We start from the raw sequence: 27,353 nt of genomic DNA, 5'->3' as shown, positions 1-27,353 counted from the left end.
ATCTGAAATGGTAAGACACTGGTTTCTTTAGGGAGCTTGGGTTTGGCCTGATCCCCAAGATAATAAACCCACAGCAGAGCTGTTCAGAAAGGGCAACAAAGCCATATCCAGCCCACATTTTCCTCCTGGAGTATCCTAGTTTCCTTGAGAAGTCAACGGATGAATGGTTCCCAGTCCAGGATCAACTGGGAGCTTTATAAAAATTCAAATTCTTGCTGAGTACAGTGCACACACTTGTGATAATGCTACCCGGGAGGCTGAAGCAAGAGGACTGCAATTTCAAGGCCACCTTTGGCAACTTAGTGAGAACCTGTCGCAAAAAAAGGGATAAGGGGCTGGGGTTGTGGCTCAGCAGTAGAGTGCTTGACTAGCACGTGTAAGGCCCTGGGTTCGATCCTCAGCACCATATTAAAACAAAGGTATTGTGTCCAATTACAAATAAAAAAATAAAATATTTTTTAAAAAAGGATAGGGAAGTGGTTCAGTGGTAGAGTGCCTCTGGGTTCAATTCCTAATACTGCAAAAACACAAAAACAAAAATTCAAAATTCTGTGGGTTCCAGATACTCAGATCTTTTCAGAGAGCCCACCAGTGATTCTGGCACACAGCAAGATTGTCAACTTATACAGGCTACTGACCTTTTTACCTTTTTTTTTCATGGGGAGCAGAGATTGAACACAGTGAACCTCTACCACTGAGCTACCCTTCCAACCCTTTTTATTTTTTATTTTGAGGTAGGGTCTCACTAAGTTGTTGAGGCTGGCCTTGAACTTATGATCCTCATGCCCCAGTCTCCCAGGTAGCTGGAATTACAGGCACATGCACCCATGCCTGGCTAGTCTGCCCAGTGTGTCTCAAGAATCCACAATAGCAGTTATCACAAGGGAAATCTTATTTCATTGACACAAAAGTTGACAGCTTTCTAAACTGATAATAAAGATGTAATGCTAGATGTCAAAGATCAGTCCACCTTTTAGAGATGCAGAAAAAAGCTCAATGCCTAATTTTGGAATTTTCATTAATTGGCCTAGAACTCATACACCAATGTCTATACCTCACATTCAGAACTCTCACATGGGCTTGAGAGACAGAGCAAAGCTATTTTCTGTTTTCACAGACAGTAGTCAGTACAGAGGATTTAGATAGCAAGAACAACCAGGAAAACATTACAACTGAATTCAGGTGCCCAACAGATTACTGGCCTATAACTACACAAGTTCCTTAGGTCATTTGTATGTTTGAGGGTGAAGGGGAGTGGGGTGCAGGTAAACAGAACAACAAGGTGGTCAAGACAATAAGCAAGGTAACGGGGTCACACTTTTTGCTCCAAAGACCAAACATTTCCATCAACTTTTTTGACCCAAAGGCCCAAACATTTCCAGCAATCTCCCTGCAGAGCTAAGGTGGAAAGACACTTTGGAACATCTAAAAAATAGCAGAGCCAGGGTGGGGGTGGGCAGCGGGTTTCAAATCATCTCCAGAGATGCTAACCAAATGATAAGTGTCATCCATCCAGTGTAAACTCTCTTGAGTGAAAGCTGTTTCCAGCTGTTACCACAATTAGCTCTGATCTCATGTAAGATGTCACAACCTTTAGCCACAAGATTCTGCCTCCTCATGAAGACCATATCTTAAGAATTGCCAAGATCCTGTTAGCAGTATTAAAAAAAAGGGGGGGGAACGAAACAAGAAAAGGAAGTTTGTCGCCAGGGCCGAACTGGGCTCACCTCCCCGGATCCAGCTCCCGGCCCGCAGAGCCTCCCATGTCCGTCAGACTCGCAGCTGAAGCAGCCAGCTCTCCAGAAGGCCTCTTGCCGGTTCCATCCCCACTGCTGGAGCCACCGTTGCAGCTCTTCGTGCGAAAGAGGCGACTGAGGCGGATTTTGAAGGAGCCCTTACGAGAAGGAGCCGCGAGCGGCCGGAGGGGCCCAGGAGGTGGCGGCGGCGGGGGAGGTTGTTGCTGCTGCTGCTCCCCTCGACTCAGGCGCCCTGGAGGGACCAAGTCCTGCAGCGGGAAGGGCACTGGGGGTAATTCGGGGCCTGAGGGCTGCAGCAGAAGCCGGCCGCCCCCTCCTCCTCCACGGCCCGGGCTGCTGAGCTCCTCTTCCGAGCAGCTGTTAGTCTCCAGGCTCTCGGCCTCCGATTCCAAGCCCTCCAGGACCAACAGTGCGTCGCTCGTTTCTGTGGGGTCCTCCCCGGCCTGCGAGGTGGCAGCAGGCGCCTGGGGCTGCGGAGGGGGCAGCTGAGGCGGACATGGGCATGGGCAGCAGCCCCCTCCGACTGTCTTGACCCCCGGCCCCGCCGGCTGCCCCAGCCCCAGAGCCGCCAACTGAGCCTCTAGTCCAGCCACCGGGCCCCAGGTCCGCTCAAGCGCCAAGCCCGGTGGCAGGGCCTTGGGGTCCAGGGCACAGCGGTGCCGGGGACACAGCAGTTCCGAGGGTCCTGGCTCCGAAGCCGCCTCAGCGTCCTCCTCCTCAGGCGGCCGACCCACGTTGCGGAACACCATCAGCTGCGGCGGTCGGGAGCCCCGCGGGCCCGGCCGCGCGAGGAAGGGTGGCGGCGGGGGGCCATGGCCCGGGGGTGGCGGCGGTGGGCCTGGCTCGGGGGCCGCCTCTCCATAGCCGAGAAGGCGGCTCAGGACACGGTACGAAGCGGCCGCCGCCGCCGCCTCGCCATCCCGGAGCTCGGCTCCCTGCATCGAGGAGAGGGAGGAGAGGGAGGGGAGGGCGGGCGGCTGGGAGCCGGGCTGGGGTGGGGACTAGGTCGGGCCCCACCGGAGCCCCGCCCGCCGCGGCCCCCGAAGCGACAGCACTAACGGCCACCGCGGCCTCTGCCTCATAGAGGGGGGCGGGGGGCGCGCGGAGCCCAGCGCGAGCCCAGGCCGCGCGCCACCGCCGCCGAGGACCGCCCCCAGATGCGTCACTTCCGGAAGGCTGGACCACTCCCCTTTCCCGAGGGCGTGCTCGGGCCGGCCTCCGCTGCGCTTGACGTTGCGCGCGCCCTGAGTTGCTATTGGCGGTGAGCTGGTTTTCTGCCGGCGTTTGTCTCTTGCACCTAAGACCTCTGCTTTTCACTTCCTGGGCACCCAGACCTTAGCCATCCCTTTCAGTAGAGTGGGTCCTGGTTCTGGTACTGGGAGAGAGCTGCTGGCTTTGAGAGTATAATTCTTGTTCCGTTTAAGTCCTTGAAATATGTGATCTTGGCCAAGTCATTTCGTTCATCTGTATCCCCTGGTGACATCCACTGAATTATGGAGTGACTACATGAATAATATGTTCTAGATCCAGTGGTGGGCTGATGAGTGTTTAACAACTGGCTGTCCAGGGGAAGAAAGGGAATGTCAAAATTTGCTGATATAAAGAATGTATAGCACACAATTTACAAATAATAGAAATATACAATAGCAAACTCCATATAATTGATTTTCACAGAATTCTTTCACTTATTTTTGCTAAATTCTTTATGTATTGTGTGTGTTTGTGTATGCGCACACACATGCTACTGGAGACAGAACTCTGGGCATTGCTAGGCATGAGCTCCACCACTGGGCTACATCCCCAAGCACTTGCCACACTTACTTTGGTAGCCAAATATTACTAGGAGTGTAACTGCAACAAGAATCTTGATTGCCATTGTCTTCTGTTAATACAAGAAGGAAGTGAAAAAGCAGAAAAGTTTGAATTGTCAATGATGGGAGTAACTTCTTTGCTGAATCAGAAAACAGTTTCAAATAATGGAAGAGTTATTTATTTTTGTGCTGTTCATCATGGGTTTTTTTTTTTTTTGTTGTTGTTGTTGTTATTGTTTTTTTGTTTGTTTGTTTGGTGCCGGGGATTGAACTCAGGGGTACTCCAGCACTGAGCCACATCCCCAGCGCTATTTTTTGTATTTTTTTTTTTTTTTATTTAAAGCAGGGAGTCACTGAGTTGCTTAGTGCCTTGTTAATTGCTGAAGCTAGCTTTGAACTCTAGATCTTTCTGCCTCAGCCTCCTGAGCCACTGTGATTACAGGTGTGTGCCACCTTCCCCGGCTTGTGCTATTCATAATATTACAGACATAAACATAAAATTTAAATCTGAATTATTAACATGTTTTCCATCACTTAAAAAAAAGGTTTTTTTAGTTGTAGTTGGACACAATACCTTTATTTTATGTATTTATTTTTTATGTGGTGCTGAGGACCGAACCCAGCGCCTGGCATGCTAGGCGAGAGCTCTACCACTGAGCCCCACCCCAGTCCCATCACTTTCTTAAGTCCAGATAAATAAACAAAACAGTAATAAAGCACTTGCCCCATGGTTGGCTTCAGTCTATCAACCTGACCTTACTAGACACAGAGGAAGACAGGATCTGTAACATATCTTCTTTATGTGGTAGTTTAATCATACAGATAAAAGGAATATAATACCAAAAGTGCAGGTAAAATTATTAGGAAGTGATGAGATTGGAGAATTTATTACCTTTATTTTTAATATAATTCAATCATGTATGTCTGTATGTATTTATGTTTTGCTGTGCTGGGGATCAAGTACAGGGCCTTGCACATGGTAGGCAAATGTTCTACTACTGAGCTATATCCCTAACTCTCCAAATTTCTATAATTTAATTTCTTTTCTTTCTTTTTTTTTTTTAGCACTGAATCAAACCTAGTCAAGCATTGTACCACTAAGCTATATCCCCAACCATTTGGATGGAGGGGATTGAACCTAGTGATACTCTATCACTGAGCTATTCCCCCCTTTTATTTTTTATTTTGAAACAGGGTCTTGCTAAGTTACCCAGGCTGGCCTCAAACTCGAAGCCTCCTGCCTCATCCTCCCAAATCACTGGGATTACAGGTATGTATCACCATGCCCAATTTATAATTTAATTTTTACCAGTGGCTATGTTTAACATAGCTATGTTTACAAAATTCTGAACATTTTTTTAAAAATATTTTTTTAGTTGTAATTGGACACAGTGTCTTTATTTTATTTATTTTTATGTGGTGTGAGTATCAAACCCAGCGCCTCTCATGTGCTAGATGAGTGCTCTACCGCTGTGCCACCACCCCAGCCCCAAATTCTGACATTTTAACAATTGACTTTCAAGAGCTGATAGGGGCCTGTTTACAACCACTATACCTTAGTTTTCTCATCCTTGGCAAGGATGTTATGAGGACAAGACAAGATCAAGCTTATTGTGTAAGGTGAGACTTGAACTCATTGCAATTGTCCCTGTGGGAGACATTGAAATTTATAAGGGACAAAGAGAAAGGATCAGCCAGCAGAATTTAGCCGACTTTATTACCTGAAGGGGCATTAAGGGGAAGAGGATGGAGGATTGGTGATAAGTCCTGCAGCTAGAGAGACCTTTTCAAAATGGAAATGTATTCTTAATCTGTTATAATTGTTTTCCTGTTGTTCTTAGGCTAAAGACAAAACTCCTTAAGGAGGCCTGAAGGCCCTGTGTAATCCCACACCTGCCTCTCTCTGGCCATATCTACACCAAGCTGCACCTCTTGTCTGTCCCCTGCAGTCCCACTTGCACTGTGGCAATTTCCCACATGTATGGGCATTGTGTAAGCTAAGCCCCTTTCTTGGAAGAATTTTCCCTCTCTTTGTGCTTAGCAAACTTCTGTCCATCTTTGTTTTTTGTTTGTTTGTTTGTTTTAAAGAGAGAGTGTGAGGAGAGAGAGAGAGAGAGAGAGAGAGAGAGAGAGAGAGATTTTTTTAATTTTTTTTTTTTTTTAGTTTTTGGCGGACACAACATCTTTGTTTGTATGTGGTGCTGAGGATCAAACCCGGGCCGCACGCATGCCAGGCGAGCGTGCTACCGCTTGAGCCACATCTCCAGCCCTTCTGTCCGTCTTTGGATTAAACACTCCTCACTGCACCAGAGAAATCCCCCTGCCTGGGCCCTTCCTCTTCTCTGAGCCTGAAGACCAGGCATTTGTTTTACTGCATTGTGCATGTGTGATTTGCTCTTGTCTTCCTGCCAGGCCCAGTGGCACAGGCCTGTAATCCCAGCAACTTGGGAGGCTGAAGCAGGAAGACTGCAATTTCAAAGCCAGCCTGGGAAACTCAGTGAGACTCTGTCTCAAAAATCAAGAAAGCCAGAGATGTAACTCAGTGCTAGAGCATTCCTGGGTTCAATCCCCAGAACTGGGGGAGGGGGTTAATCTTTACCACCAAACTGTAAATTCTATGAGGACAGAGACACATTTGCTTTCTGCCTTGTGTGGACTCTACAGTGCTAAGGACTGTTCCCGGCAGAGTAGGCTCTTGATATACAGAAATGGTTCTGCAACATTAAGCCTTGAAAAAAGCCTCCTAATACAAATTCATTTTTAATTCAACACCACAAAATCAATACTCTTCCTTGCACATGAATAAATAAACTGAATCTCAAGTTATTTAGCTAAGGTCACTCTGTACAAAAAGATGTAATAGAGTTCAAAATCAGCTGTCTGACCCCAAAAAGTTTATTCTTTCCCCAGCTCCTTCTCAGATGCCACCCAGTTTTCTAGGGAAATTTCTAGAATACCTGAATACCTAGAATACCCAGAATACTGAGGCCTAAGAAGATCCCTACTATTCTTGACTCTCCCACATTCTGATCCCAGGGATTAGTTAATAGAGGAAAAAAATCTGTGGCTCTGCAGCACCCTCTGCTGTCCAGTCACTTTCTTGGTCCCAGAAGAGGCTGCCTATAGTCAGCCATCCCTTGTAATCCCACATGGCGTGGAGAACACAGAGGTCCAAGAGAACACACATGCTCTTTGTAAGGCAGGACAAAGGAATGCTGTCTTTCCCTACTTCCTCAATTGTCCAGGCCTATGTCATAGGTCCTGTAAAATACATTGAGATTAAGCTGTAAGCAAATGATGTGTATCTTTGTATGACTTAGATTTCTGTTTGTTGAGCTGTTTTTACTTTGACGTATAACTTTTTCACTGAGGGCTATAAAAGTGGTCCCTGTACTGGTCATAGTAATTCATACCTGTAATTCCAGCAATTTGGGAGACTGAAGTAGGAGGATCACAAGTTCGAGGCTAACCTCACTAATTTAGTGAGGCCTTGAGCACCTTAGTGAGCCTCTGTCTCAAAACACAAAATTAAAAGGGCATGGGAGGCTAGGTGTGGTGGCACACACCTGTAATCCCAGCTGCTCAGAAGGCTGAGACAGGAGGATCACGAGTTCAAAGCCAACCTCAGCAACAGCAAGGTGCTAAGCAACTCAGTGAGACCCTGTCTCTAAATAAAATATAAAAATAGGGCTGGGGATATGACTCAGTGGTTGAGTGCCCTTGAGTTCAATCCCCAGTACCCCCCCAAAAAAATAAAATAAGAAAATAAAAGGGCATGGGGTTATAGCTCAGTAGCAAAGCACCCCTGAGTTCATTCCTCAGTACCCAAACAAACAAAAAGTGATCTCTGCAGTGGTAGAGTCTTAGTTATAAGGCTTATGAAGACAGATTTAGAGGATCTAAAAACTGTGTATGTGTGAGTGTGTGTGTGTGTGTGTGTGTGTGTGTGTGTGTTGCTACCGGCCTCTCAAATGCTAAGCAAGCAGTTTATCACTAATCCACATTCCCAGCTCTTAGAGGGTCTAAAGAAGTTCTGAGGCTCATTTAGTCATTCCAACAATGGGCAAGGCTTTGAGCTGCAATCAATGAGACACAAACCCTGCCCTTCTGGACTTTGTGGCTGCTCTAGTTGAAGTCCTAATCACGCCACTGCTTGGATATATAACCAAGTACAAATAATTTAACATCCCTGAACAGCCAGGTGTGCTCATATGCACCTGTAGTCTCAGTTACTCAGGAGACTGAGGCAGAAGAATTAGGAGTTTAAGACCACCTGGGCAACACAGCAAGAGGTTGTCTTTAAAATAATAATAATTAAACAGCTCTGAACCTGTGTTTCATTTGTAAAAGTAGGTTAGTCATAATCCACCGTTGACAGAGCTCTTGGGATTAAATAAAAATTTACACACAGAGGTGGTTGATAAATTCTAAAGCATTATAGAAATATTAACTGTTTTTATAAAAAGATTATTAGGAAAAAAATTGTGTTAACCTACCATTAGGTGTATTTTGTTGACCCTCAATTAATGCCACTGTAAGAAAATGGGTTGCTGAGCTTGATGGTGCATGCCTGTAATCCCAGCTACTCCAGAGCCTGAGGCAGAAGGATCCCAAGTTTGAGACCAGCCTCAGCAACTTAGTGACTCTTTCTCAAAAATAAAATTTAAAAAGGTCAGGAGGGGCTGGGAATGTGATTCAGTGGTAGAGTACTTGACTGGCATGCTTGAGGCCCTGGGTTCCATCCCCAGCTTTGCAAAAATAAATGTATAAATAAGAATAATAAAAGTCTGGAGTTGTAGCTCAGAGAAGAGCACTTGATTAGTTTACACAAGGCCCTGGGCATTCCGGTACTGAAAAAAGAAGGGAATGGGTCACTTGCCCCCCTTCTTCCCTTTCTCTGTCAGCACACAGAATTAGAAAGGCCAAGGAAAGAACTATGGATGTGCAGTTCAGCTTTCTGTTCCTAGATATGCCACTAACTGGCATGGTGTCCTTGAAAATATCACTATCCTTTTAGGGTTTTCATTCCCTTATCTGTTAAAGAGATGTCTAAATTATGGGCCAAATGGTCTCATTCTGACATGTAGAGATTCTCCTGGGAGCTTGCCCTCTAGCCCCCTTCTCTCCCATACTCCTTACATCTCCACTGATTTTCCACAGCAGACTTATTTGTAGAGCCACCCATAAAGCAAGGAAAGTTATTGTGTCCAACAGGGGGAAGGATGTGAGGTATAAGAAAACTGGGAAGAACTAGAAAGACTAATCACAATTTTCATGAAGAGAGGAAGAAAGCAGGGCTTAGGACGATAAAGTAAAGGTGGAAGAAATGGAAGCAAAACTTTGTTCACTCTTTCCCCTGCTCTGCACCCCCATGCTGCTGTGCCTGTTAACTCTGTAGACAGGAGAAGGAAGACCTAGGTCAGGAAGGGAGACCTGGGTAAGGCCCCAGCTCTGTCATGAACAACAGTATGCTCCTAAGGAAGTGCCTTCAGTTCTCTGGGCCTAGAGTTACTCCTCTGTCGGAGGTGCTATTATGGTCCTTGAGGCTGAGTACTGGAGGGATCGTGGTGGTTTGATTGGGAAGGGTTGGGGAGTCAGAGTTCTAGGTTCAAGTTTCAATTCAGAATGAGTTTTGTAATCTGGGGTGGGGCATTGTCTCTGATCCTCAGCGTCTGTACCTGTGAGATGAGGATAAGGCTATCCACCATACACGGTTATGGGGCAGAATTCATTGAGATTATGTATAGAATAAACATGTAATAAACTGCCACAGTCTATTCAAAGGCTGATCATGGTTATATTGAGCTCTTTTTTCTATCCTTTCCACTCCCAATCTCAAAATCCAGTTAAGCAGCACGGTGTCAGGGGGGTGCACACAGCCAGAGCAGACTGCCAGGAGATGCAGCCTGGCCCTTATCATGCCTGTTGCAATTGCTGCCAGGAGGCCCAGTGGAGCAGAGGGGTGGAGAGAGGGGCACAGGCTCACCCGTGGTTGCTATGGCACCCCATCCTGGATTTGCCCATCTCTCCTAATGGAGCAAAGGGCAGAGGGAGGAGAGAGAGAACTTCTGGTCCCTTCCCCTCCCCTCTCTCTCTCTTTCTCTCTCTGAAACAGATGTGGGGTGGGGGTGGGGGTAGACTGGGTACTGGATCAGAGCAAGAGGAAAGAGTGATATGCCAGGATTAAAAGGGTTTGAGATAGGGACCACACTGAGAGAGCAGAGGCAGGGCCCCCATACCTACATCCAGGAGCCAGCCAGCTGATGACGTTAGAAGGAAGAAAACAAGCGAGACAGTGCCAGAGAGAGAGAAACAGAGAGAGAGAGAGAGAGAAACAGAGAAAGAGGGAGAGAGAGAGAGAGAGAGAGAGAGAGAGAGAGAGAGAGAGAGAGAGAGAGAGAGAGAGAGAGAGGAGAGAGAGAGAGGAGAGAGAGAGAGAGAGAGAGAGAGAGAGAGAGAGAGAGAGGAGAGGAGAGGAGACCTGGAAGCAGCCAGCCTTTGCCTGGGATCTCCTGAGCAACTAAATCCCCAGGCAGCCTGTTCCCCAGGGTCTTGAGAGCAGCCCGAAGAATGGGTACCTGGGCAATGATGATGCCCTCTCTTGCATGGCGGCTGCTGGGCTGCTGTTTCCTCTGCAGCTGGGCTCTGGGGGATCCGAGGCCCCTCCACTCTCTTCCTCCACTACCCTCCCAAGCCAAGCCAAGAACTATGCCCATGTGGGTGGCCTCACAGGGGGCTGAGGCAGCCCTGGCTTTTCTTTACTCCGGAGATGCCCAACAGCTATTGGGGGCTAATTGCAGTGAGCGCTATGAAGCTCTTGGAGCAGAAGCCAGACCAGGGCTCCCCCAAGTTCTACAGAGGGCAGCAGGTACTCTTGCCCAGGCTGCCAATTTTCTCAACATGCTGCTACAAGCCAATGACATCCGCGAGTCCAGTGTGGAGGAGGATGTGGAGTGGTACCAGGCACTAGTCCGCAGCGTGGTGGAAGGGGACCCAAGGGCCTACCGGGCTTTGCTGATCTTTAACCCTCCACCAGGAGCCAGCCATCTACAGCTGGCCCTCCAGGCTACTAGGATCGGAGAGGAGACCATCCTTCAAGACTTGTCTGGGAACATGATGCAGGAAGAGAGCTCAGCTGCGGAACCAGACAGCCTTCCCCTGCAGAAACGGGTGCTGACCAATGACCTAAGAAGCCTCAACAGCCCCAAGTGGCCACAGGGGGATGGGTATGTGGGGGACATACAGCAGGTGAGACTGTCTTCTCCCTTCCTGGAATGCCAGGAGGGCCAGCTCCGTCCTGGCTGGCTGATTACACTCTCGGCCACCTTCTATGGACTCAAGCCAGACCTCAGTCCAGAGGTCAGGTAAGTGGGTTTGCATAGGATCTGATGGATTTGTGGGTATGTGGCAGTGGGGACATTAGTCTATCCAGCTGTGCATGGGACATTTGGCAAGAACATGTGTGTGTGTCTGGAGGGCACAGATGTGTGTGTTTGCATTCAGCTGTGTGTATTTGCAGCCAACTCTGTGAATCTATAACTATCTGTTAACACACGCAGGTGTGAGTGTACATACTGAGTATGAATCAGTCCATTTATGCTTCTTTATCTTGGTATTTGTATTTATGTTCTTGAGCATATGAATGAATGCCTATGAGCTTATGCATGTACAGGAAAATGTGCATGTACAGGAAGGTATGCATATGTAGGAACACATCTAGATGTAGATATACACACTTGTGGGTATAGAGGTGTGTGGATATAGACAGGCATCAGTCTTGACCCTCACGTCTGAGGAGTGGATGTGAAAGGCAGGAGGGGGTGCTGGGGATGTGGCTTGCCTGGCATGTGGAGGCCCTGGGTTAGATCCCCAGTGCTGCAAAGAAATTAAAAAATAAAATTAAAAAAAAGAAGGCAAGAAAGGGCTTAGGTGACAGTGACAATCCATATATGAGACTTTTCCAAGGAGCCAGGATGGGCACTCCAGGAGTTAAATCTGCTGTTTGAGTGGAAAGTTATAAGAGAAGGCTTCCCCAGGAGAAAAATTCTTGGGCAGGGGCTTGGGACCAATACCCTTTCTATCTGGGGTACCAGGGTCATTCCCAAGGCCAATTTTCTTACATTGAGCAGGCCCCAACTGTCCTGCCTGTCCTGACCCAGGAGCTTGTGATACTCCTCCAATAACTGACTGCTCTCTGAGCTAGAACAAGGGGCTTGGGAGTCGTGTTGGGAAGGGGGCAGCAAATGAACACAGTACTGCGAGGCATTCAACAATTAACATCGCTTTTCTAGCTCAGTGTCCCCATTCGTTGTTCTCAGCAGAGTCCCCCTCCTTCAGGAAGGCGGATGGCTCTTTGCCAGCTCTCTCCTCACTCAACCCAGAGCAGGGATTGGGGAATTGCTGGGCCAGGCAGCTCCAGTTTAGGGCTCCTCCTTTTGCTGTGATCAGTTCAGAACTGCGCGGACAGAGTGGGGGTAGGGGTAACAGCCTCGCTGCTTGTGTATGTGTATACATGCAAAGTGGAATTGTGCAAATCCCCTTCAGACAGATAGATTCTCAGAGCCCCAGCTCCTGCATGTCCTGGCATGCCCCCACCCTTTACTCATTGACAGAAATTGTAAAATGATAGGATGTTGAAAAGTGGAGGGGTGGGGAAACAACCCAGTGGAAGGAGTTTGTTGCCACAGAGAACAGAGCACTGGAGAAGTGGAATCCATGTGTGCCCTCCTTCTATGCTGCAGCCATTGTGCTAAAGTTTGCAAAGACTACATTGCCCCACAGTCTAGTACCCAAGTATCCATGCTCACCTTGACATTCATCACTGTGCCCCTAATTGCTAATTCACTGCCCTAGGGGGCAGGTGCAGATGGACATAGATCTCCAGGGCGTGGACATCAATCAGTGTGCAAGTGGCCCAGGCTGGTACTCTAATACACACCTGTGTGATCTCAACAGCACCCAGGTAAGGATAAGGAGGGTGAAGGGGCCTCTAGGTCCTGCCTCCCTGCCCTTTGCCCATCACTGCCACCACCCAGCTCCCAGAAGCAGCTGACAAAGCCAACCCAGCATCTCAGGGCTTCAGGGAAGTCCTTAGTGATTGGCAGAGGTGAGATGCCAGTCTTTTATTAAAAGTGAGACCACGTATGACCTATCCCTTTACCTCCCTGCCTTCGCCCCCCAGGAAACTATCCCTCATGCCTCTCAGTGTGTCTCCCTGCCTGCCCTCCTTCCTGGTGCTCATTGCTCCAGAGCCACTTCTGAGCCTCCATTAATCATCTTCTTTCATTCCTCTGGATCACATACTGCATGTCAACACAGCTCTGAAATCCTCATGGCCACAAAGGATACTCCATCTGTGTTTGTCAAAATAAATGGAATTGCTGGTTGGGTGACGAGCAATTTGGGACTGGTGTGGGGGATGGACCCCAGGCCAGACCCAGGCAGAGTCAAAGCCACAGGCACAGGTACATCAAGATGATGGACATCACTGGCTGGCAATCCTGCAAGCCCAATACTGGGAGGCCAGGAAGCCAGTGAAGTTGTCCACTCTATGGGTTACACCAAGTGCATGCTTGTTTCTGAGCTGTACTGAAGCCAAGGCAAGCTTTGTAGCTTGTTGGGTGGGTGGACATATTGCTCTGGACACACAGGTGGCCCTATTGCTCTTCAGGGACATGTGTTTGGACCTAGAAGTCTAAGAATAGAAGGAATTGAACCCAGGGCCTCTCACATGCTAAGCAAGCACTCAGTTCATTTTTTAACCTGGCCACATTCACTTCCCTGGGTATACATTTATCTGATTGTGCAGACTGGGCTGGGTGTGGTGGCACACACCTGTAATCCCAGTGACTAAGAAGGTTCAGACAGGAGAATACAAATTTTAGGTCAGCCTCAACAACTAAGTGAATACCTTAGTGAAACCCTGTCTCAAAAGAAAAAAGAAAAAAGAATGGAGGGCTGGAGTTGTAGCTCAGTGGTAGAGCACTTGCCTAGCATGTGTGAGGCACTGGGTTCCATCCTCAGCACTACATAAAAATAAATAAAGGTATTGTGTCCATCTACAACTAAAAAAAATTATATAAAAAAGGACTGGGGATGTGGTGGCTCAGTGGTAAATCCCCTCTGGGTTCAATTCCCAGTAAAAAAAAAAAATAATAATAATAATAATAATAATAGAAAATGTTTGTGCAGACTGTGGCAGGAACAGAGCATGTTCCAGTGGTCCATGCAAGAGGGGAAGCTGGGCCTCAATTTCATAAGCACCTAGGTGAGGTCAGGAGCTACATATAGAATCTCCTAAGGCTAACTCCTTCCTTTGCCCCACTGATGTCTGTTCCCAGCAACTCTCCCCAACAGATCTGACCTCATCCACGTGCTCATCTTCTCTGCCAGACTCTGTTCCCTGCTGGGCAAACATCAATGGGTGGAGGTAGAATAAAGGACTGGCCTTGGCATCCCACCAGCCTGGCATTAGGCCGGCATTAGGGCCAGAGAAAGCAGTTCTGTGCCCAAGCCAGATGGCCCCTGATGGAGAAAGCTGCTCCACCACAGGGAGCCTTTTCAGTCCACCTGTGCATCAAAGAGGGCGGATGATGGGGACCCTTTGAAGCAGCATAGAGGCAGAGCTCTGTGGCTCAGAGCTCTCTGCTTCCACTTCCCCCCTGGTACCTTGCCCTAGCAACCTAGGACCTATGAAGCTCCTGTCACTGCCAGACTAAACAAAAGGGTGATCTATCTCATACTTATTGCTTAGGGTCTCTTTGAAAAAGGGCAACAGTAGGGGGGAAGAGAGGGGTTCCAAAGAAGAAAGGCTCTCCTCAGGAAGAGCCTCTGGTGGGATCTCCAAGAGTAGATCCAAAAGTCATGGACAAGGAGCTAGATGCACCCTCCAACGCCTCCCTGAAGACCCCATATAAATACATATTTATCATCCTCACAGTGTGTCCCCCTGGAGAATCAGGGCTTTGTTCTTGGCCGCTACCTCTGTCACTGCCGACCTGGATTCTATGGAGCAAGTGGCTTTGGGGGTAAGTACAGTGAAGACCAGGTAGGTTTTTACAGGCTAGACTGGTGAGGAAACGTGGGGAGGAAAGGCAGTTTGAGGATCCTGGGAGAGAGCTTGTGGGGCAAAAGCAGAAGGTCAAGAGAAAGCAGGGGATGGCAGCAGGATTTTGTGGGGGCATCTGCCTTCTAAGAATGAGCCTGAACATGTAGGTATGTTGAAAGCTGGCTTCCTAATGAGCCCTAACCTCTTCCTGTTACCACTTCCTGGTACCTCTTTCTGGTATCACCTCTTCCTATTACCCTGCCCTCCCCAGGGAATACCTATTCCCTCGTGTCCCTGGGACCACAGACCATAGGAGGGCAGGGCAACCACCAGGACAGAAGGCTAGGATCTCAGGATGCTCCAAACAAGCCCCTATCTCTGCACCTATTTTGCTCTTTACAGGGTTAGAGGAAAGTGCCACACAGACTACCAGCCAATTTGGGTCTCCACAAGGCAGCTTGGGGAGGCTGCTGAGGTGTCAGCCATGTTCCGAGGGCTGCACCAGCTGCATAGATGCCACACCATGCCTGGCAGAGGAGGCCCCAGCACTGCGGGCAGCAGTACTGGCCTTCCAGACCTGCTGCATGCTGGCCGTCTTCCTGAGTATGCTGGTCTCCTACCACTGCCGCTGGAGCAAGGCAAGGAAGGCCCTGCCGCTCTCTCCTGCACACTCATCCTACCCATCCCTAGTCCAGACATGGGTCTACTTACGACTAGAACTTGGGAGAATGGGCCAGTCTTAATTCTAAACCTAACTCACTATATGACATTAAGCAAGTGACCTCCTTACCTTAATCTTGTTTCCTTACCTGCAAAATGAAGGCACTGAACTTAATTCAGCAAATGCTTGTTGAATATATATGCTAAGCAAATCATTGCCTAGGCACTAGAGGAAGAGATCTGGACCCTCCTGGAGTGTCTGGTTTAATGGACAATGCACTAAAATGACAGCACAGTGAGACAGGGGCAAGGAAAAGGCTGCTGTCAGTTGCTATGGGAGCTTGGAGAAGGGATTGGTATCCTGCCAAAGATGGCATTGGAAGCACTTTCTGGAGAATGTGACATTTGAGTGAAGCTTGAAGGTTAACTGGATACTTGTTGGGCAGAGAAGGTTTATTCCATTCCAGACAATGGGGCAGTGTGACTCAAAGCTCGGAGGAATGCAGGAGATCCTTCCTATCTTCAGCAACCTCTGATTTGAGCTCAGAGTGGGACTGGGTGGGGAGCACAGGACTGCAGGAAGCCATGTGAAATCTTGGCCATAGCCAGGCTTAGTGCCGTGCAGCTGAGAGTGTAGGAAGTGGGAGTGCAGATGTGGCTCGGGACAGAGGGTGGAGTCAGTCTAGGGTGAAGCCTTGCCTTAGGCCCAGAGTGACCCCTAAACAGACCTACAACCTTCCAATACCATCATCCACGCTCCATCCCCCCACTGCCCTGCTCACAGGCCTCTCTTTTTCCATGGGTTCACAGAGAATCCGGGCATCTGGAGTTGTCCTGTTGGAAATCATCCTCTTTGGATCCCTGCTTCTCTACTTTCCTGTGAGTCTGTGGCCAGCGGCTAACCCCACCTCCCAGGATCCTCCACAGCCCCAACCTGGCACCCTCCAAACCATAAAGCCCTCAGAGGATTCAGAGACCTCCAATTACCCAGGCTGGTCTAGTGAGCTCTGGAGTCAAACAGCCTCAGGCTTAAAAAAGCTCCATGATCTGCTGTGGTGATTTAGGAAAAGTTACTTAACTTCTTTGATACTTAAGCTACTCCTCTGCAGAATGGAGATGATGATGCCTCTATTGCAGGGCTCTTGGGAGGATTAGCCGTGTGTGTTGCACAGAGCCCAGCACAGCAGTAGTGCAGTGGAGAGCAGCTCCTCTTGTTCCCTTCCCACCAGGTCTTCATCCTATACTTCAAGCCCAGCGCGTTCCGCTGCATTGCTCTTCGCTGGGTTCGGCTGCTGGGTTTTGCCATCGTCTATGGGACCATTATACTCAAGCTTTATAGGTAGGGCCCGGGAAGACCTTGCTCTCACACTGCTCTCCTAGGTCACCTGGGCTCATTTGTGCAATGGAGTTTTTCCAAATCAAACCCTTACCAGCTCCACTCCCCTCTGCCCCCATCATTCACCCTACCCCACATGTAACTTTTTTGGGAAACCATGGAAAGAATAGGACACACAAATGTGTGGCAGGGAGGGCAGCTACAACAGAGGTCAGGGATCTGGCTGCCATCCTTAGCCCCCAGCTTCCACGTATGTCCTTACTCTTGCAGAGTGCTCCAACTGTTCCTATCTCGCACAGCCCAACGGGGCCCACACCTGAGCAGTGGGCACCTCCTGCAGCGCTTGGGGCTGCTCGTGCTGCTCGTGCTGGGTTTTCTGGCCATGTGGACAGTGGGCGTCCTGGAGCGAAGCATCCAGCACACACCTTTGGTGACTCGAGGTCACACTCTCACTGGCCGCCACTTCTACCTCTGTCACCACGACCGCTGGGACTACATCATGGTTGTGGGTGAGCTGCTTCTTCTGAGCCCAACCTCACTCTGGCCCCTGGCTCCCTACCTCCAGGGTCCTCTTGTGCTGGTCCTCCCACCCTGTGCCAAGACCCTGGGCCCAGGCTCCTCAGCATGCCCTGTGGGGACAGGAGCAGCAGGCTGCTGAGGTGGTGCCACCCTGTCCCTTTCACTGCCCCACAGCTGAGATGCTGCTGCTGTGCTGGGGCAGCTTCCTCTGCTACGCCACCAGGGCTGTGCCCTCGGCCTTCCATGAGCCACGCTACATGGGCATTGCGCTGCACAACGAGCTGTTGCTTTCGGCTGCGTTCCACATGGCCAGGTGAGGACAGACCCAACTACCTGGGGCTCCTCCCACCTTGATGCTACTCCTCCCCTCCCAGGCAAGGGGGCCGATCCAATGATTGTCCTTGCAACACTGCTATGCCACAACAGGATGAGGATGGGCCTCTCCATACCCCTTCTGCACCCCATGCCTCACCCAGGTGAGAGGCAACTACCCAAAAGGAAGTTTGTCCCCCTTCTAATTCCTGTCCCCTTCCTAAGACAGCCCTCTAGTACCCCCAATATATACTTTCCAACGCACCCTCACTTCTCCCTGCCTTCTTCCTCACTCAGCCATTTGAGCAGTAGGTCTGTTGTATGCCCATGGGGACCTGGCCCTGTGGTGGAGGCAGAATCAACCCACAAGGTGATCCTGACAAGTCACGGAGCATGATTCTGTTCTGCACACTAGGCAGTCTGAGAAGGCGAGCTGGAGCAACCTGGGAGGGCTTCTTCAGAGGTGGGATTAATATGAGCTGTGCCCTGGCCTTCCACTATCTGGGAGAGGGCAGGAAGAAGAGCACCTTCCTCAACCATGGAGCTCTGGGCTGGGGAGAGGAGTCTTCCAGGTGAGGCCAGGAGGCCATGCCCACCTGCACTACAGATCACCCCCCTCCTATTCGGCCCCCAGGTTTGTGCTGGTTCCGTCCCTGCACCCAGACTGGACTCTTCTCCTCTTCTTCTTCCACACCCACAGCACAGTCACTGCCACACTGGCTCTGATCTTTATCCCCAAGGTGAGGTCTTACCCCTCTGCATGAGGCAGACCCTCCCCTTGATAAGAGCACCGTAGATCTGCCACCACTATGCCCTCTCCAGGTCAGGGCAAGGATGACAGAAGGTGCTAGAAGTGAGTGAGCTCTGAGTGACAGGGCCCGCAGCAAGGACATGGGAAGGGGGAGAAAGATATTCTCTGCTCCAGTTCTTGGGCAAAGGAAATAAGTGCTAGAGCTGGAGAGGGTCCTTTTATCCACAGGTGGAAGGCTGGTGGCCTCTGAAAATCTGCTTGGAAGTAGTTACAAAGAGGCAGGTGGGGAGCTGAAGGACATAGCTAGGGGTTGCCGGGGCAGGAGGGTGGGATTGCCATGGTCTCAGCTACAGAAGAGCAGAGAGGATGAGGAGGAGTTACATGCTATAGATCCTCAGAATTCCAAATCAGAGGAGGAATGAAGAACACAAAGTAAAGATGTATCCCACAGGGCAGGTGAGAGTAGGAGTCAGCAGGGAGCTACAGTGAGCTATGCCCTGGCCTTCCACAAGCAGCTACATGAGCATGATCTCTTCCCCCATGCACGCCCACCCTGGCTAGTTCCGGAAGTCAGGCGCTCCTCCCCGGGAGGAGATCTTGGATGAGGTGTATGAAGATGAGCTGGACCTGCAGCGCTCAGGCTCCTACCTCAACAGCAGTATCGCCTCAGCCTGGAGTGAGCGCAGCCTGGACCCTGGAGACATTAGGGTAGGTGCCACCCACCTCCTTGACTTCTTTGATACCAGCTCTTAAGGTTTGGGCAGAGGCTGGGTACAGTGATGCAGGCCCATAATCCCACCTGTCTCAAAATACAAAATAAAAAGGGCTGGGAATGTAGCTTAGTGGTCAAGTGCCCCTGGGCTCAATCCCCAGTATGTGTGTGTCGGGGAGCCTGGGCAGAGGTAGCATTGTGTGACACTGTGTGACACTGCAGGTTCCCTCCCCAAAGGTTCCCCACCCTTCAAGACTGCCTTCTCCCTTCTCCAACACAGCCCTAAAAACTGACTCTTCTGACTCTATTCAAATGAGGCTATATAGCACCCAAGTAGAAAGACCCAAAACCCAGATCTTGGAGGCCCAGGCCCAGGCCACGCAGCAAACTGGAGGCACAACTGAGTGGAGCCCTAATACTTCTTGTCTTCATCATGGTGGGCAGATAAGAAACCCCTTGGTACCCAGCAAAGCAGGCTGGTTGGTGACCTAAGGGTCAGCTGTGGGGTTGGGCAGTTCAGGCAATGAATGGCCATCAGGATTTCCACACCAGAATCCCTTCCCTGGACCTGGTAGATCTTGAAGAAACAAAGTTCTTTCTGGGCTTATCCTGGAAGATCATTCTATTCTAATTTTTCTGCTCAAGGGGAGCATTATATGCACAGGAACCATAAGAAGAGGCTTGGTGGGGAGGAAATAAGGAGACCCAGGGGTTTTATAAAACCTAAGGTACAGGAGCCATCCTGGGAAACCATTTTGTCCATCCCCTCCACTCCACTGAGGCCTACCTACACTTTACTTGTTTACAGTCTTGCAAAGGAGAATCCTCCACCTCTTCACTCCCTTCTCATCCAATTGCCTCTGCCTGTTTCCCCATGTCCTCCTAACCCTTTCAGCTTCTGACCCCTCTCAGGCAAAGACTGAGCTCAGACTCCCATCGAGCTGGGAGGTCAGGGAATGTAGACATGCTTTGCCACAAACATGCCACACTTGCTTCCCACTTTATGGAACATAACTGTGCTCCCCCTGTGCTGGCTCAGGGGAGAAACTGAGCATAACAGACATGCAAAGCCCCAGATCCATCATTTCTATCTAAACACAACATTTTCTGATGCACTAGTTCCATCAAGCTCATAATCCTCTTAAGGACAAAAACACTGGTCAGTCAGGTAGCATCACTTTTCAGAAGATGCAAAGGCTCAGAGACATCAAGAAAATAGCTTTAAGGCCCAAATGGGTTAGCAGTGTCAAATCCATTTTCTGTTCACCACGTTGGTAATTTCCCACCAGATCACAGTGCCCCGGAGAATGGAGGGCACTCTAATCCCTGGGTATTTAATGAATCCAGCTCAAAGCAGATTGGTACTGGTCTTGTAGGAATGGAGTGGTGAATCTCCGAGTCTTAGAAGCAAGGAAGGGACATATTTAATGGAAAAGAGATGCCCAAAGAAGTCTAAATAAGGACCAAGGGGGAGACCAGCCAGGGATTGCTCAGTCTGTACATCTCAATAACAGCTCAATGGCAGGTCTGCTCTCCTTGTTCCTTTCCTCAGAAGGAACTGAAGAAGCTCTATGCCCAGCTAGAGGTCCGCAAGACCAAGGAAATGGCTGCTAATAACCCCCACCTGCCCAAGAAGCGTGGCAGCTCCCGCCAGGGGTTGGGTCGCTCCTTCGTGAGGTACCTGGCTGAGTTCCCTGAGGCCCTGACCAGGCAACACTCCCAGGATTCAGGCTCCCTGGGCCACGGCAGTCTGCCTGGCTCCTCCCGCCATCGGCTCTGCAGTTCTAGCCTGCAGGAAGCAGAAGGGCCACCAGCCCTGCCCAAGTCCTGCAGCACCTATGACCACCAAAGGGAGCAGGACCCACCTCTCCTTGACTCCCTGCTGAGGAGGAACCTATCCAAGAAGGCCCCTCGGGTGGAGAGCAGGGAGTTGATGGAAGGGCCCTCTGCCCTGGGCTACAGGTCAGCCAGTGCCCATAACCTGATGGTTGGAGAGAGGGTCCCCAGGACGCGGCCCACTTCCCTGCAGAAGTCCCTCAGTGTTGTAGCTGGCTCTAGGGAAAAGGCCCTGCTTGTGGCCAGCCAAGCCTATTTGGAAGAGACCTACCTGCAGGCAAAGGAAAAAGAGGAGCAAAAGAAGGCCGAGGCAGCCATGATGAGCCCAGCGCGGAGACCATCAGCCAGGAGGCTGGAGCCAGCTCGAAGGGCCCCCCTATCAGCTCCACCCTCCCCTGCCAAGAGCAGCAGCGTGGGCAGCTCTCACATCTTTGGGAGGCTTCATGAAGAGGCTGGTAGGAAGCTGCCTCACCCACCCATCAGGCACCAGGTCTCCACACCCATCCTGGCCCTGTCTGGGGCCTGCCTGGGAGAGCCAAGAATGCTGTCTCCCAACTCCACTCTGACTCCAGCTCTGATGCCACCTCTGGCCCCAACCCCTACCCCTGCCCTGGCACCAGTGCCAGTATCCCCAAAAAGCCCCAGCGTATTCACCTACATCTGCCCCTGGGAGAATGAAGAATTGCCAGTCAAGAAAGAAAATGCTGCCCAGGAAGCTCCCTCAGAACCCAAGCGAGGCAGCCACTCCCCCGCCCTAGCCACAGCCAGGCTCTGGAGGGCCCTCTCTGTTGCAATAGAGAAAAGGGGAGCTGGGGAACCTGAGATGAACACAGAGGAAGGGTGTCTCCAGGGGGAAGCTGATGATGTGGGTGGGGACAGGCCCAAGATCTCTAAAGCCCACAGCCTCAGGACCCCTGGGCAACAGGCCTCCATGCACAGCCTAGGCCTGGCTATCAAAGCGCTGACCCGTTCTCGGAGCACTTACAGGGAGAAGGAGAATGGGGAGGAAAGTCCAGAAAGGGATAAGGACAAGGCTCCAGTGGAGGGTGCAGGGGCTTCCCCCCGGTCTCCCAGGCTGGGGCAGCCCAAGGCAGTGAGTAAGCAGGCTGCCCTGGCCCCCTGCAATGATGAAGAGTCCCTCCAAAACCAACAGAATGCCCACACCAGCAGAATGCTCCAAGTCCGTCACCAGGAAAGCAGCAGAGAACAAGAGGACAGAGGCAGAAGGACATCCCAGGGTCTAGGGGAGCAGAAAGTTGAGAGAACAGGTGAAACAGGGCTTGCCATACTGAGGCAAGTTTCCAAAGACAAAAATGCTGAACAGGCAAAGGCAGCCCCTGTAGGGCGGCTGGAACTGCCTAAAGCTGGCCTCCACCCCCTGGACAGTGCTGACTTCACGGTGGCAGAGGTATGTCCCTGGGAAGTCACTGAGTCACCAACGTGTCAGCTAGACAGTAACAACAAGGTGGAAATCTGCCCCTGGGAGGTGAGTGAAGGAGCCCCCAAGAGGGAGGCAGTAATGCAAGAGCTTGAGGACTCCCATGAAGAGAGGGGCAAAGTCCCAGAAAAATCAGAGTCCAAAAGAGTGACTGTCTTCGCTCGGAAAAAGCCAGAGAGGCTGGTGAGGGGCCAGGAGGCAGTGTGTCCTTGGGAGAGTGCCGATCCTGGAGGTCTGTCCCCTCAGTCAGTCCCTCAGGACTCTGACAGAACCAGGGGCAGGTCTGAGGCAGTGGGCAGTGTGGAGGCAAGGAAGGCAGAGAAGGACCCGGGGGAAGCCATGGACCCAGAGGCTTGTTCACCTGACACTGCCAAGGAAGAACTGTGCTCCCAGAAAGAAAGTGAAAGGGAGGGGAAAATGGCCCAGGAGGTAATGGCGCTCCCCCAGGAAAGGCAAAAAGCTCCCAAGAAAGCAGCCTTCTGGAGAGAACAGAAACTGGGTGGAGATCTGGAGTCTTTTTGTCCATGGGAGAGTACAGACTTCCGGGGCCCCTTGGCAGTCTCACTTCAGGTCCCAGAAAGTCTGGGCAATGGTATTGCAGAAGTGTGTCCATGGGAGGCAAGAGATTCACCTTCTAATAGGAAGTCAGAGATCTGTCCCTGGGAGCTAGATGATGAGCTCCCAGGGAAGGAAGCACCAAGTCAGGAGGCAGGAGGAGAATCTCTTCAGGAAAAGAAGAAAGCCCTTGGAAAGGGGAGCTCAGGAGAAATGGGGGAACAAACTGTGAAGGCTGTGCCGACAGTAAGTCCATGGCAGGAGTCAGGGTGTCCCTGGGAGGGCACAGCCCCTGTACAGCCTAGCCCATGTCCAGCCATCTCCTCATCCAAAGCTGGTGACCAACTCTTAAGCAATGGGAACAGCAGAACAATGCAGTTGTGTCCATGGGAAGCTCTTAAGCCAGAGAAAAAGGGAACTCCTGCCACAGCAGAAATATGTCCCTGGGAGGTAAATGAAACACAAGACTGGACATTGGGACAGGCACCAAAAAAAGGAGAATCTCAAAAGGACAAGGGGAAAATGCTTGAAAAAGCAAGAATCCAAGAGGTCACAACACAGGAAAAGCTGGAGGCAGTCTGCCCCTGGGAGAGCATGGACCCTGGTAGCTTCCCCCTACAACCAGGTGCTCAAGACACAGAAAGACCCCAAACTATTTTCCAGAGGTCAGGCAGTGTAAGAAGCAAAGCTGCTGAGATCTGCCCATGGGACACGGAAGAGACTCTGGCAGCAGAGAAGACAAAGATCTGTCCCTGGGAAGTAGGTGGTGGAGCAGGAAAGGAAAGGGCTTTGGAAGTTGAGGCCATTAGGAAATCACCAAAAGATATAGGAAAAATGTCTGCAGATTCTGTACCCAAGGAGAGAACAGTTACTGATTCAAAGAAGCCACAGAGTCCAGGCCTGGAGGTTGCCTGTCCCTGGGAGAGCTCGAGTCCAGGAGGCTCCTGTCAGAATTCAGACACTCTGGACACTGACGGACCAAAAGTTCGACTCCAGGAACTGGACAGTGTGGGCTGCAGGCCAGCTGAGGTATGTCCCTGGGAAGTAGAAGAAGCCCTCACCCATGCAAAAGCCAACATCTGTCCCTGGGAGGTCAGTGAAGGAGCTACTGGAAAGGGACTGAAGCAAGAGACGGGGAATGAATCAGCAGGGCAGAGGGAGAAAACTCTAGAAAAGGAGAGACTCACTTTCCCTAGAGAAGGCATAGCAAAATGGGAGGCAAAACACCATCAAGAACAGGAAGTTATTTGTCCTTGGGAAGAAAAGGACTTGAAGGAACCATCTGCTCAGACCTCCAAGGTCTCAGACTTGTCCAGCAACACTAGTAGTCAGGTGGCAGAGGGATATTCCTTGGAAGTGAGTGATGTAACAACACAGAAGGGGGACCTGAGACAAGACCCAAGGACAGACTCCCTCCCAGAACACATGACTCATGAAAAAGCTCAAGCTTCAAAAGCAGAATTCATTACTGAAGGTGGAAGAACAAGCAACCAACTATCATCCATCTGCCCATGGGAGACTGTGGTGCCAGCAGGCTCTTTCCTGCAGCAAGATCGTCAGCACCCTGACCAACCTACAGCCAGCTCCCAGAGTCTGCTCAGTGCTGGGAGCAAGGTCGCTGAGGTGTGTCCATGGGATGCTCCTGATCCAGATGTGTATAAACCTGACAGCAGCTCCAAGGCCAAGATCTGTCCCTGGGAGGTAACTGAGAAAATCCCTGAGAAAGGGTCATGGAGACAGGATAGAAAGAGGGAATCTCAAGAGGAGGGAAGAGCCCCAGAAAAACTAGAGCCCAAAGGTGCGACAGTCCAGAAAACATCAGAGATAGCTGACTTTGAGAAGCAGGAGGCTGGGGAGAGCCAAGATTTGGGGGGTTTGTCTTCACAATCAGACCCACATGCTTGTGACAGAAGCAAAGGCAATTCTGAGACAGCAGGCAGAGTGGGGGCCAGGGTGGCAGAAGTGTGTCCGTGGGAAGTGGAAGAGACTCCCTCTGCCAAGAAAGCAGAGATCTGCCCTTGGGAGGTGGGTAAAAAAGCAGCAGGAGAAGGGGAACTAGAGCAGGGGGTGAGCAGAGAACCACAAGGGCAAGGAGAGGTGTTCCTTGCAAAGGCAGAATCTGGAGGGACTGAAGGACACTTTTCAAAAACAGCAGCAAAGCCTGGCAAAGAACAGCTGACAGTCTGCCCTGAGAAAGGCACAGGATCAGGAGAGTTCTTCCCACAGCAAGATGCTCTAGACACCAACCAACCCAGAGTCAGTCCCCACGGAGCAAGCAGCATGGGGAGTAGGATAGCAGAACTGTGTCAATGGGAAGTAACAGATCCGGAAGGTAACAAAATAAGGGGCATCATGGCAGACATCTGTCCTTGGGAGGAAACTGGAGCCCTGTTGGAGGAATCTGGCCTCCTGGCTTTAACAGCAACTCAGACAGAAAATTTCCCCACAGCTCCTGAAAAATCATCATGCCTTTTAGTTCATAGACCTCTGGAAAGGTTCCTTTCAGAGATCAAGAGTTCCCACCCCAAGGTGAGCAAGCCAGTCAGTACTCTTACTCTGGGAGGTATCAGAGAACCACAGGGACCTTCAAGGCTTGGGCCAAAGACCTGCTTAGGCACAGAATCAAGTCTCCAAGAAGGTGAGGCTCAAAGGTCTTCCTCCTTAATGGAAGACCAAGGACAAGTAGCTTCTGAAGCTCAAGATGAAGAACTCACCCCTCTTGTCTATCCTTGGGACTTGGAATAAGCTCTGTCAAGTGAGGTCAAACAGATCTAGCCTTCAGGAACCAAAGTCCTTTCTAAATCTTAGTGTTTCCAAAGAGCTGAATCAAAGACACTTGACCATTCTAAGAAGGCCAAAGGTCCACTCATTCAAAATAAAACTATTCAAGAAGGGTTCAGCTCAGATCCCAGGGAAAGTCCCACCCATTCTTTGCTTTTAACTTTTCTTCCTGATTGAGGATACAAAGGCTGGACCCTCTACTTCCAGAGACTCCTCCCACCCACCCATCTAACATACTTGACACAAGCTACTGGAGTCTGGATACTCACTCGTGTTATTGATGAAAAGAAGTCAACAGTGCCCAGAACAGAGAAACTTAATTCTTCTCTGGAGTCTATAAAAGGGTGATTTTTTTAAGAAACAAAAACCACCCAAGGAGTTGGCAACATAGGGACTGTGGAGCCATATAAGGTTATAAAGTCACTCTAAGCAGCTTCAGAAGGTACTTAATTCAAGTTGAGAGATAAACTGGGGGAAAACTAAAAGGACTCAAAACAGGTGCCTAAAAAGCCTTAAGGACCTTGTCTTTTGACTCTGAATCTCCCATTTCTTCTCTCTACCCTGCCTGACTATTGAAGTAGAGACAATCAGGTACTCTGCCATCCATGCCAACATCTGGCATCCAAAGTGATATCAGACAAAGAGAATAGAAAAGGAAAAGCAATTTCTCCAGGTCCTCCCCACACTGGGAAAGGTACAGATATCCTTAGCATGCCTCTTGCTAGCTTTCTTGGGTGACCTCCTCCTCTTCCTGACCCAGCTCTTGCTGATCTTCAGAGCTCATCTCACTGGCTCATTCAGTGCTCTCCTCCTAGCCTTTCAGCACTATCACTATCCCCTCTTTTGCCAGTGTAACTGGAACCCAAGGAGAAACTGTGGTTCTGATGCAAGAACTGCTTCAAATCACTTACTGAGAACAAGAGGCCACATCAATCTCCTTCCCAGAGGAGCCCTAAAAAGGAAAGAGGTCATTTATAGCCAGCATTCCCAACGACTTCTGCACTTAGAAAGAGCAGAACTCCAGGGCAGGTCAGAAGCCAGGATTGAGAAATGGCCTGGTGTTAGGACAAAGGCTACTTTCTTAGGCAGCTCTTTCTTAGCTCTCTCAACAGTCAGAGCTCAGGCTACTCTCGCTTAAGCAGTGTGAGATAACAAAGTGCTGGGATTAGATGATACTACCAAAGGAAAGTGAAGAAGAAAAACATACCAAGAAGTTCTGGAATTGGCAGAGGTGAGGTGGGGGGTGGAAACTGGCAGGCTAATGTGGCAAAACTGTCCGTGGCACTCAAGATGGCAGTAAGCCCCAATCTCTAACAGTACAGGTATAGATGTCATTCATGGGGAGAAAAGACAAAACAAGACCAAATATCCAGGAGGAAAACAATGAGTTTGCATGTAAAGATTCTGGGTAGTTATAGTTTCCAGAAAAAGTAGCAAAGTGCTCCATTTCCAAAAAGGAGCAAAGGAATAGAGTAACCTCCCCTCCTTTGGGGTTCAGAGGCCTTTGTTCCCATATGGAGACCCTCCCACTTACTCTGGCTTTTACAGTAGTAACTTAAGTATGTTGTTACTCCATGTCCTGGCTGCTTAACCCCACAGCTTCAGAGCTTATGTGGACTTTGCCAACTGTGCACCCCAGAGCAATCCTATTGGGTGTGGTCTAGCTGGGAAAAGCAAAGTTGCCCCCACATTCAATTTTGTGAAATAAACCATGGGGAGAAGGAATAAAAAATGCTTTTTCTCAACCACTGCAGTTGGCTCCAGCTTATTCCTAATGGTGATTTTCTTTTTCAACAAAGGAACAACAAATAGATAAGGTAAAACAAGGCCTGCTCCAA

The 27,353-nt window shown here is 50.0% G+C and overlaps 2 protein-coding genes and 1 long non-coding RNA gene across 5 annotated transcripts in view; 2 read left to right on the top strand and 1 right to left on the bottom strand.

Annotated features, from left to right (window-relative positions):
- Nucleotides 1–3,066, bottom strand: part of SOCS7 (suppressor of cytokine signaling 7) — a 54,412-nt gene extending 51,346 nt beyond the window's left edge. For 2 of the 3 annotated variants that reach the window (XM_081272092.1, XM_081272094.1), the window contains exon 1: nucleotides 1,728–2,859. In XM_081272092.1, coding sequence (XP_081128218.1) covers nucleotides 1,728–2,698 — 971 coding nt within the window. In that variant the 5' untranslated portion in view covers nucleotides 2,699–2,859. Of the gene's footprint in view, nucleotides 1–1,727 lie in introns of all 3 variants that reach the window. The other variant, XM_081272093.1, reaches the window with a different exon arrangement.
- LOC308636542 lies at nucleotides 2,889–8,013 on the top strand. The gene is made up of 4 exons (XR_014019445.1): nucleotides 2,889–3,018; nucleotides 4,763–4,838; nucleotides 5,410–5,560; nucleotides 5,733–8,013. It is a non-coding gene; the product is annotated as an uncharacterized lncRNA (long non-coding RNA).
- A 2,125-nt stretch (nucleotides 8,014–10,138) lies between these two features.
- GPR179 (G protein-coupled receptor 179) lies at nucleotides 10,139–25,479 on the top strand (the record flags this gene model as incomplete). Its single annotated transcript, XM_081271753.1, has 11 exons — nucleotides 10,139–10,932; nucleotides 12,422–12,530; nucleotides 14,508–14,595; nucleotides 15,018–15,253; nucleotides 16,086–16,154; nucleotides 16,505–16,614; nucleotides 16,882–17,120; nucleotides 17,305–17,443; nucleotides 18,077–18,182; nucleotides 18,755–18,901; nucleotides 20,458–25,479. 11 exons carry the CDS (start codon nucleotides 10,139–10,141, stop codon nucleotides 25,477–25,479), a joined length of 7,059 nt encoding a protein of 2,352 aa, XP_081127879.1.
- Nucleotides 25,480–27,353: the final 1,874 nt, after the last annotated feature.

Source organism: Spermophilus citellus (genome assembly GCF_964194105.1).
Source record: "Spermophilus citellus genome assembly, chromosome: 17".
In the NCBI taxonomy this organism is placed as follows: domain Eukaryota; kingdom Metazoa; phylum Chordata; class Mammalia; order Rodentia; family Sciuridae; genus Spermophilus; species Spermophilus citellus.
The sequence above is the reverse complement of the archived record's forward strand: the minus strand, read 5'-3'. Positions and strand labels throughout refer to the sequence as shown.